General features: G+C 41.0%; 1 protein-coding gene across 1 annotated transcript; it reads left to right on the forward strand.

Annotated features, from left to right (window-relative positions):
- Nucleotides 1-8,267: 8,267 nt before the first annotated feature.
- LOC118849593 (chromatin accessibility complex protein 1-like) lies at nt 8,268-8,880 on the forward strand. Its single transcript, XM_036758511.1, has 2 exons — nt 8,268-8,464; nt 8,584-8,880. Exons 1-2 carry the CDS (start codon nt 8,309-8,311, stop codon nt 8,857-8,859), a joined length of 432 nt encoding a protein of 143 aa, XP_036614406.1. The 5' UTR covers nt 8,268-8,308; the 3' UTR covers nt 8,860-8,880.
- The last annotated feature ends 2,469 nt before the right edge of the window (nt 8,881-11,349 follow it).

An 11,349-nucleotide genomic window follows, 5' to 3' on the forward strand; every position in this document is an offset into this window, starting at 1 on the left:
CAGGCACCTCAGAGGCCATTTAGTCCATGAGGAAGGGGTCACTTGCCCAAGACTGTACAAGATCTTCAGTTAGAAGGATCTGAACCTGGACCTTTGACTTCAGAGTCTCTGGGGAGAGGAGGGGAAGAAGGGAGAGAGATAGTTGGAAAAGAAGTTGATACAAAGAACAAAAGCTATCTATAAAATTTTTAAAAGAAGAAAATTACCCTGGTTGTCTTGGGCCCATTGGTGACAGCTATGTAGCATAATATGGATTAAATAGGGGAAAGAAACGTAAACGTTACAGCTCTGTATAAATGTGTACTCAATATGATTAAATCTAAGCTTCCTGGAAGGAGAAAATTAAAGAGCTCCGACAAAAGTAAAAATGAGAGTGAACTGGTGAACTTTCCTAAGAGTACAGAGTTAATTTTTTCCCTCTGATTTGCTCTAAATTACAAAATATGGAGACATGCCTCCCAAAAAAAGAATTAGATGATTGGAAAATATGGAGAAAGTTTGGTTTTTGTCTTTTTTTCTAAAATAAAACATTTATTTTTGAAAACCTTTTAAATGTTGGTTAATACCAAGTAAGGTCTCAGACTGTCTTTGGGGCAGCTATGAATCGTATTTATATAAAAAGGATATGATTATCCAGAAAACCTCACTGGTTTTCTGGGGTCTACTCTTTCTCATGACAGTCTGCCAATTCTATAGAACTGCCTTCTCTTTCTTCCTGGTACCCCAACTCTGCCCCTTTTCTGGAATACTGTATAGCTGCAATCTTGCATGCTCACCAGCCAATCCCTGTGGCTTTCCTGTGTGTGACATTAGATATGGGAAATCATTGAGCAGTGCCTCAATGAGACCATCCCACTCTCTTATTATCACCACCTTCATGACCAAGGAGCCCTGATGTGGTCAGAGTACAGAAGCCAAACATCCCTATATTGAAATAAGAGAAGTATCTAAGAAAGACTTCAAAAGAAATGAGTATAGGAGCCAGGTCATGAAGAAAGGCTAGGGCTTAGCTAAGCAAAAGTAAGGGGACAGAAATTCCAATTTAAAGATCAAAGCCCTTGTGCAAGGAAAGTTTGGTAGGTTTGGAGAACAATGAGTTAACTGCTACTGCTGGAGCAGAGGGTGTGTTCAGGAGGGTTCGTGCAATATAATGGTTGGAAATACAGTATGGAACTTGATTACAGAGGCCCTAGAAAGCCAGGCTAAGGAATATAAACTTTTCCCTACAGATAACTGGGACCCTTTGAATGCTTTTGAGCAAGGCTTTTGACATGCAAAGTAGTCACTTCAGCCTAACCATCCACTGGGAAGAGGGGAGGAGGAACAAAAGGGTAAAGAATGTACAGATGTACAGTTGAATGGGTAATCCATAGAACTGGCCCAATAGCACATATATCTAGGACAGGCACTACAAGTTATTGTTTGGTCATTTTTCAGTATGCCCAGCTCTTCATGACCCCTTTGGGGGCTTTCTTGGGGAAGATACTGGAGTGGTTTGTCACTTCCATCTCCAGTTCATTTTATACATGAAGAAACCAAGGCAAACAGAGTTAAATGACTTGCTCAGGGTCAAAGAGCTAGTAAGTGTCTGAGTTTGGATTTGAACTCGGGTCTCCTGACTCCAGGCCTGGCACTCTATTCACTATGCCACCTAGGTGCCAGGCAATATAGGAGTATGAATTAAGTCCAGAATAGGATAGAAACTAGAGAGTAGACTGGACCACCTTTGGGAAGCTACACAGAGCTTTTACTTACCACAAGACAAAGGCCCCTCTTTATAACACTGATATTCTTTCCATGATGTTGTATGACTATAAGACATAGAATACCAGTCTCTAAAGAATTAAAGTTTCAGGTCACCCAAAGCATACTAGCTAATAGCTAGTACAGTACAGTACAGTAGGCTCCATTGTTACTTCGTTGGTACCAATGGACTTCATCCTACAAGGGACACATCATTAAGGATAGCATCAAAAAAACTTCCGATAGGAAATTGGCTGTACATATAGCAACAGGACAGGACAACTGATGGGTAGTTCATGTGCTCTTTGGTATCCAGACCAAATCTAGATCAGGCAATCTAGAGGAAGACCTCTTAAGGCATGTTGAATGACCCCTCTAGAGCAGGAGTTCTTAATTTGGAGTCCGCTGACTCCATGCTTAGTCTTCAGAGGGTCAGTCAGTCAACAAGCACTAATTAAGGGCCTACTATGTGCCAGGCACTGTGCTAAATACTGGGGATACAAAGACATTCCCTGCCCTCAAGGAGGTCATAATCTAATGGGGGAGACAACATGCAAACAACTATGTACAAACAAGCTATATACAGAATAAGTTGGAAATACTCAATGTAGAGAAAGCACTAACATTAAGGGGGATTCAGAAAGGCTATCTTGCAGAAGATGGGAACAAGATGCAAGTTCACGGAGGCCATGAGATTGGATAGGAAAAATTATAACTTTATTTTCATTAGCCTCTAATTGAAATTTAACATTTCTTTTGATTATTCAAAACTATTCTAGGAAGAGGCCCATAGATGTCACTGGACTGCCCATGATGTCCATGACAATAAAAAGGCTAAGGGCTCCTACCTGAGAGGAAGACATGGGCAAGCACTCACTCAGGGTGAGATTTTAAAAACTGTACTTTAGATGGAGTACCCATATTGATGCAATCACAGATCCACAAATGGGCTGAAGAAATGTAAAGTTTTATGCTTGGGTTTTTTAAAAAAAATCAACTCTGTGAGTACAAGATAAGGAAGCTGTGGCTAGAGAGCAGTTGTTTGAAAAAGATCTGGGAGCTTTGGCAGAATGAAGAAATGAACATCCTGATGGAGACAGAGAAGGAGCCAGAGAGGCTAGACAAGAACCAGGTCAGTGGAGTGTTATGGAGGCCAAGGTTGGAAATTTCAAGGAAGGATCATCAATACCCTCTGAGTAAGGTGTTCAATTATTATTTGTTGAATGAATGCCACAGAAAGTAAATGTCAAGGAGAATAAAGATTGAAAAAAGTCCACTGGAATTGATTAGGGGATTGGCATTGACCTAGGAGCCAGTAGTTTCAACAGAACAGTGAGGTCATTAGTCATACTGCTAGCAGTTAAGGAGAGAGTGGGTGGTGAGAAAATGAAGGCAGTGAGGACATCCATCTCTTTCAAGAATTTTGGCAATATAGTGAAGTTTAAAAATAGGGAAGCTGGAAGGGCCATAGCATCAGCAAATATTCAATCAATGAGCATTTCTTAGGCACCTACTATATGCCAGGTAACAGGCTAGGCACTAGCAATGCAAAGAACAAAACAATCCCTACTCCCATATCAAATCATTCTCTGGACTACTATGGCACCTCAAGATGGGCCTGGTGGCCTGATTGGTGAGTCTTCGGCCTGGGTCTGTCATTTCACATAGGGTTCCAGCTATGTTCATTCCACTCCTAGCTCCCTCCAGACTACATCATTCTTCACCAACAACCTTGATCCCTCCTCCCTTCTAAAGGGGGTCTCCTTTCCCTTGTCCCATCTTTCCAGCTCCCTTTATATTTATCTTCCCCTGGTTAAGAGAGTAGGGACCATCTTGTCTTGTATATTTATGTGTGTATGTATATACACATATAAACATGCATATATAATTATATATAAAATTAATATATTATATAATTATATAAAAGTATAAAAATATATAAAAACATATTTATATATAAATATTGTTTTGTTTATCCCCAGCACTTAACACACAGTGCCTGGCACATAATAAGTGCTTAATAAAATCAGCCAATCTCTTTCTCTCTGTCTCTCTCGCCCTTCCTCTCTCCCTCCCTCAGTATACACCCGAAAGGACAGGTTGTATTTGTTTGTTTCAATTATTCCTACAAAGATGCTTAGGCCTTCCTAGGGAAAGAGTTAGTAGAGAGAGGAATCAGATGATTAATGGAGAAAGGTCCCAGACATGCACCTCAGACTGTAAGAAAACTGATTTGAAAAATTACTAAAGAAAAAATAGCATCCCAATCCTTGAGGTTCAAGAAGAGAATCTCATGAATGATGGGAGACTCTGCAAAGTTAGGCTTTGACATAAAACAACTCCAGGGAAAAAGAAGAGTGGGCATCATAGAGAAGTCAGTGTGGCTGCCCAGGGTGCTGGCTGATGATCTCAGACTTTGAAAGGACATGCATCAGGAATGGAAAGAGGGAGGCACATAAATAAGGACAAACACAAAATAACACCATGACCCCATGGCCGGGAATGAACTGAAGCTCAAAATATAAATTCTAAAGATAACAAAAAGGCTTAGGAAAGATGACCTAAGTAACTGAGAGAAAGCAGAAGTTCTTTTTCTTCTATCTTCCCTTGAGAAGTGAATGCTATTTATTCAGGCAGTCAATAAATATTTATTAAATGCCTACTATGTGCCAAGCATTGTGCTAAGGTCTCGGGATACAAAGAAAGGTAAAAGATGGTTCCTGTCCTCAGGAAGCTTGCAGTCTAATGGGAGAGACAACCTACAAACAAAGATGTACAAATGAGTTTTATCTATTGATCAAATCCCACCATGGCACATGTCAGCTAATATGCTTTCCCCTAAGCTGACCATTGTTGGCGTTGTCAGAGATAGCAGACCAAGCTGGATGAACCATAGATCCAGGGGTGGTGGAAGATAGAGGGTTGGAGGGGAGGGGGCGGTAACAGTAGAAAGAACATTGACCCTACATTCAGAAGATTCGTGTTATCCCATGTCTTCTTCTTATTCCCAATGTGACTGGGGCAAACCATTTAAACATCTTGAGCTTCAGTATTTTCATCTGTAAAATGATAGGGCTGGTCTAGGTAATTGGTAAGTTAACTTCTAAGACCAAATCCTATGTACTAGAATTCTATATTAAGATAGCCTCAGGAATCATTTTGGAGTTCCACTTAAGATTTAGAAATCCCCTAATGGGGCAATGCCCCAGTTTGACTAGTCACGACCATGAGATTAAGAGCTACAGGAAAACTTAGGGGTCATATAGTCTAAACTATTCACTTTTATAAATGAAATAAATTCAGAATGGTATTCTTATATTCTTAGGTTATTCTTATTCTATCTCTTGCCAGTCACCAGCCTACATGTAATGATATTTCATACACATAAAGATATATACATATATATATATATATATATATATATGTATATATATATATATATATATATATATATATATGAGCACTGGGCTGCAACATGGAAGAATGGATAGAAGGCTGCGTTGGAATCAGGAAGGCTTGGGTTCAAGTCCCTGCTTCTGACACACATTAGCCATGTGATCATAGGCAGGTTACTACTCTGAGCCAGGCCTAACTCAGGCCAATCTAATGATTCAGATTCAGCATTAGAATTTAAGGCGACACTCACAGATCATAAAATGAATTAAAAACAACTTTCTTAGAATAAGGTTTAAAAGGATACAATTCCTAATTAATAAAATAAAAAGTTACTCCCCTCGGGTTAAACATTTACCACAGCAATGTCAATGTGAGATCAGAACAGAGTCATTCTCTCCTGACCTCCCACAACTCATCTCCCTAGCAGTACCAGGAATTCTGCTTAACCTCCTAAGCAACAACCTCATGCATAGACAGATTGGCCTTTTAGACTTCAGGCAGTGAAGTAAACAAACCAATGTATGATTCAAGCTTTCATTTTCCTGACAGACTCCTTGCTCCCTTAAAAGAAAGACAGCCCAGCCTATATAAAATAGGTCTCTCCTGCCCCATCACTTTACCTTGGGGTCAACTCTCTAAGACGAGTTAGATGAGTTATCAATATGCATTAGAGGGAAAAGTTTCCAAAACAGGAGTTTCCTCACACCAAGGGGATCATAGGTACAGACCTAGATAGATAAAGAGATAGCTAGATAAGCAGAGGAAGGAAAGAAGGAAGGAAGGAAGGAAGGAAGGAAGGAAGGAAGGAAGGCAGGAAGGAAGGAAGGAAGAAATGTAGATAGATAACTATATATTAAGCTATTAAAGCTTAAAACTACACAAAGACTTTTAGGATACCATATTGTATGTATGTGTGTGCATTACAAATATGAAATATCTGTGGATATTATTCCTCTTCAGCTAAATTATTTTGAGGGGAGCTTGCAGGCATTTCCATTTGGCCCTTTCACACTGGGGAGAGAGTCCAGTGCAAACAAATTTTACAGCTTGAGAATTGCTGTGGTCATGCAAGAAGTCTTGTCATGTAAGAAAGCAAGCATATATCAGCCAAACACCAAGGAACTGCTGCCCTGAGTGTGATTTGGTAGGGATGTGTTAGCTGGGAAGTGGGGTGCCAAATAGCTTATGTCTCAGGGAACATGGGAGATTCAAGAAATCTATCTTTAGAATGCGACATATCAAAATTGAATGGGAACCAAGAGCAGATTTCTTGACAAGGGCAAAATGAGTAACAGCTCAGAGCCCAGCGGAGGGAGATGTTGAGTCTCTCTCACTGGAGGTGGGAAGAGAGTGAAGGGGAAATCCATCAATGGGGAGGCGGGGGCGAGGGGGGAAAGATCCGCTTGAGCTTCACACTGCTGGTATTGCCTGTGGTCATTTTCATGTCATCTAGAAGGTAGGTTATTATTGGCTCCCAGGAGCAGGACCTCTGGATAGAGCCCTTTCATAAGTGACATTTCACAGGGTCATAGAGTTTGAACTAGTCAGGAGTTTAGAGGCCATTGAGTCTACTGCCCCGCCCCCCCCTCCACTTTCCAAATGAGGAAACTGAGGTCTAGAGAGGTTAACTGATTTGCCCAGGTTCAAGTTGCTTAAATACACAGTGTCTAAGGACAAGATCTGAACTCAGGTCTTTCTGACACCTGATCCAGTGCCCAAACAATACAGGGAATCCTGCATATAGAAACTCCCACTCCTGAGACAGACTAGTAACTCATGGATCTATAACTTCATGGGATCTTCATTTTACAGTTGAGGAAACTGGAGCAAACAGGGTTAAGTGACTTGCCCAAGGTCTCACAGCTAGTAAGGGTCTGAGGCTAGATTTGAACTCAGGAAGATGAGTCAATCTGACTCCAAAGCCTATTTTTCTTCTATCTACCACTGCCTCTCTTTTCTGCCTTTCTTTTTAGCCTGCAACATCTGATACTCTTTGGTGGTCATCCATCCAAGTACTATCCCTGGACCCTACATACCTTCAGAGATTAGAAAATATTTGACACATTCAGGGTGTTACGATCATAGACAAGTGAGGTTTATATTGAACTTTAATGTTTCCAAAGCACTTTGCATACATTACCCTATTTGAATCTTACCACAACGCTATATGGCACTGACTACAGGTATTATTAAGATCATTTTACAGATGAGGAACCTGAGGCTTGAGAGATTTGTCTATGGCCACACAGCAATTAAGTGTCAAAGAGAGTATTTGAATCCGGCTTTCCATCCATCATGCCTCACTGTTTCTCAGCCTTAGAGTCAGAGAACCTCAGATCTAGCGGAAGCCTCAGAGATTATCTGGTGCCAGCTATAACAAAACAGTAATCCTCTCTAACTCCTATTCCCCGTGACATCCCCTCAAATGCAGCTATCCTATCCCCACTTAAGTCTTCTCTTCTCCAGGTTAAATACAAGCTGCCCCAAAGTCTAACCAACATGACTCAAAATTAAACAAAGACTTTGGGGACATCTTGTGCACCCCAGTTCCTTCCACAAATACAGTATGATTTTGAGTCCCTTAACCCTCATTACTCTCTTCCAGACACATTCACAAAATAGGATGTCCACAACTCAACAAAATGTGTCAGATGTAGTCTGCCCACAGGCAGAGAGCCAAGAGACTGTGATCTTCATCATTTTGGATACCATGGCTACCACATCACACTGCTGACTCCTATGGGCGTCCAGGCCACCAAAGCTCCCAGGACCTCATCATGTGGACTGTGTCCTCCTCATCCTGTAATTGTCTAGTTGATTCTTCCTCCCAAGTACAGGTCTATACATTTAGCTGTATTAAATATCAACTTATTAGTTTCAATCTCTGCCCCAACCTGGGGAGATTTTTTTTTAAGTGAAAAAATAAAAAACCAGCTATCTTCAAAGTCATTCAAATGTAAGGAAAGGGTTTTCATTTAACATATCTTCCCCCATCCAGGCAACCATTTCTTACCCTAAAAGTCACACATCACATCCAAAAGAATTTCATCCCCAGAGGAAGGGGCGGGGGCCGTGGCGGCCGCGGCGGCGGCGGCAGCAGCAGCAGCTGCAGCAGGAGTAGTGGCGGCCGCGCGATTTTTGCCACTGCTGCCGGGGCGGGGGCGGCAAGATGGCGGACGGGTTTGGCGGCAAAGAGAAATGCAGCGACCAGAGGCTGGTCTCGCTACCCTTATCTCGCATTCGAGTGATCATGAAGAGCTCCCCAGAGGTGTCCAGCATCAATCAGGAGGCACTGGTGCTCACGGCCAAGGCCACGCATGGAGGAGTTGAGCTGGGAGCAAGAAGTCTGGCCAGCTTTACAACTCCCAACTCATTGGCTTCATTATCTGGTTTGCAGTGGTGTGAATTACCAGAACTTCAGCTATGCCCATATTCAAATGGAAGGAACTCTTTGTTCAGTATCTAGCCACCTATTCCTACAAACATGGCAGTGGAAAAGAGAAGAAAGCACTTATTTACAGTGACTTATCAAATACTGCAGAAGAGTCGGAAACCTTTCAATTTCTTGCAGATATATTACCAAAGAAGATTTTAGCCAGCAAATACCTGAAAATGCTTAAAGAAGAGAAGGGGGAAGGAGAGGAAGAAGAAGATGAGGAGGAGGAAGAAGAGGAGGAAGATGAAGATGATGAGAGTGAGGATGAAGAAGCTGAATCTTAAAACATAAAATGCAACACCTTATAATTAAGGCTAAATTGTGCTGCCAACCCTGCTTACAGCTGTTAAATTTCTTCCCCATAATGTTTCAATGACTCCCAATAGATCATATTATTTTGGGGATAGAATTTTATATCCATTCCATCTATCCACTTCAGCCTGAAGAGTAAAACAAAACCCTCTAATTTACATTGCATTTCAAGGTATCACTAAGTTGTATATTTATTCTAATATCTTCTTTGTTTTATTTGACACTGAACTTCTACATCCTTAAGGGAAGCAAACATGAAATGCTTATCTTTTTCATTGGCATAGATTTAAGTTCTAGTGATAGTAAATGTAAATTAATATATGTATATTATGAAATTATTTCACTTGTGGACCATACTCATTTTCAGTTGAATATGTAGTTTATTTTCAGTTAAATATATAGTATATAGCATATAACATTAATTTCTGTATAGCAGGAAATTTTTACTGTTTGATAAAAGAGTGCTATATTTTTTACTGTAAAAGATTTTTCAATTCTGTATTTTTAAAAAATTGTACATAGTTTCCCCCCCAATAAAATGGTCCATAAATCAGAAAAAAAAAAGAATTTCATCCCCATAATCCCCTGCAAGATAGTTTTGTAGCCCAATTCTGTCATCCAATGTATAAGCCTATCCCTCCCAGGTCCAAGTGAGCCTCAATTCCTGGTTTCCACTTTTGCCTGGTTTATGGGATTGATGCAGCCTCTGTAGTAGCCTGTGTTGGGACCTTGGGTTGGTATGAGGAGCTGGGGAATGCTGTTGAGAAGAGCTGATGGACTGTCAAATTCACTGATTTTCATTGTTACTTACTCCACTCTCTCTCCTCCCTCTGTTCCCATCTGTTCAGTGCCTATGGCCCACTAAACACAGGAATGTAGAGTTAATAGATGCAGTAAGGGGGGAAAAACCCATTTCTTAAATTAGTGAATTATGCTCTGTCTATTCTTCAAACAAACAAGTTAAGTGTTTATTTACTTAACAGCCTGTACCTAGATTATGGTCCATTAGTGGTCTGAGTTTGCATTTTACACGGATGTCTGAATTTCACCAGACTGGCATTTCCCACCTGGGAGCCCAGCTAAGTCACTATATCTGATGAGAGCTAGGCTTCAGTGGGTGAGTTGCACTAACACTGGGCCTTTGGAACTGAGATATAAACAGAAGAGTCATTGCCATGTTTGTGGTTTCTTTCTCCTTTGCTTCTTTGGAATCCTCTCAGGGACCACGGGATAAGGATGAGGTGGCAAGTTGAACTGGGGAAAGCCCCGTATGTCATTGGTGCTGATGGTTTCATTCCCTGACTTATGATCTGCATTTAAATATTAAAGAAGAAATAAATATCAGAGGAAGATAAATATTCCTACAAAATGATTAAAAAGAAGACAAGCTTGGGAGCAGTGCATATCAAGGCCTTTCAGGAAAGCATTCTGGGGTCTGACAAGTGAGACCAGAAGAACAATCTTATCCCTGGGGTGCTATTTAAATTCCACTCAGCAATCCTCTTTTTTAATTTATTTTTATTCCAGGTGCAGCCCTGCAGCTATTTTAAAACCCAGACTTAAAATAAAGTAAGACTAATCGCCAGAAGGATCACAGGCTCCTGTGTTAATAGGGCAGCCTGTACCCCCAAAGAGGCCGCAGAGTCCTTGACAAACAACAGGCTCCCAACCCCAAGGAGGAAGGGGAGATAGGTGGGCCCTGGACTTTCAAAAAAAAAGAGAAGTCAAAGGCTAATATTCTGGCTATCCAAGGATTTTCTGTGATTGTGTATGTATGTATGTATGTCTGTATACACATACACACACACACATGTTCATCATCAGATCCCATCAAACAGCCTTCTAGTCCTTTATTTAGGGATAGAGACAGGGACTGGATTTGATTCCATTACCCTAGAACACTGCCAAGTAAGAATGGACAATCTTCCATTTGGCATTTGAAGCCCATCATAACCTGCCTCCTCCCTGACCTTCCCATTCTTCTCACTCTTTACACTTAACATTGTGTTCTACAATCCAGTAACACTGGCCTCCACGCTATTCCTAAAACAAGACATTCCATCTCTCAGCTCTGGTCATTTTCACTGCCTATCCTTCAGGCTTTTAATACTCTTCCTCCTCATCTCTACCTCCTGGCTTCCCTGACTTCCTTCAAGTCCTAGCTAAAATCCCACCTCTACAGCAAACCTTTCCTAATCCCCTTCCTCTTAATTTTAATGCCTGCCTTCCCTCTCTTGATTATTCCCAATAATACCTTATTTGTAGATAGCTGTTTACAGGTTATCTCCCCCATCAGACTATGGGTTCCTTGAAAGCAAGGGCTATCTTTTTGTTTTTCCTTGAATTTCCAGGGCTTAGCCCAGTGCCCTGGACATAGTAGGCACTTAATAAATGTTTACGGATTGACTCCTTCTAACAAAGCAGGTCTGAACCTTCTCTGCAATTTATAGTTTTAGAAATTT

The sequence above is a fragment of the Trichosurus vulpecula genome, chromosome 5 (genome assembly GCF_011100635.1).
Source record: "Trichosurus vulpecula isolate mTriVul1 chromosome 5, mTriVul1.pri, whole genome shotgun sequence".
Classification (NCBI taxonomy): Eukaryota; Metazoa; Chordata; class Mammalia; order Diprotodontia; family Phalangeridae; genus Trichosurus; species Trichosurus vulpecula.

What these genes read in the sequence shown, in the direction of transcription:
- LOC118849593 (XM_036758511.1), top strand. Translation starts at nt 8,309, where the DNA reads ATGGCGGACGGGTTTGGCGGCAAAGAGAAATGCAGCGACCAGAGGCTG. An exon ending in CCAAGGCCACGCATGGAGGA is followed by an intron (nt 8,465 to 8,583) that starts GTTGAGCTGGGA and finishes TTCAAATGGAAG; the next exon opens with GAACTCTTTGTTCAGTATCT.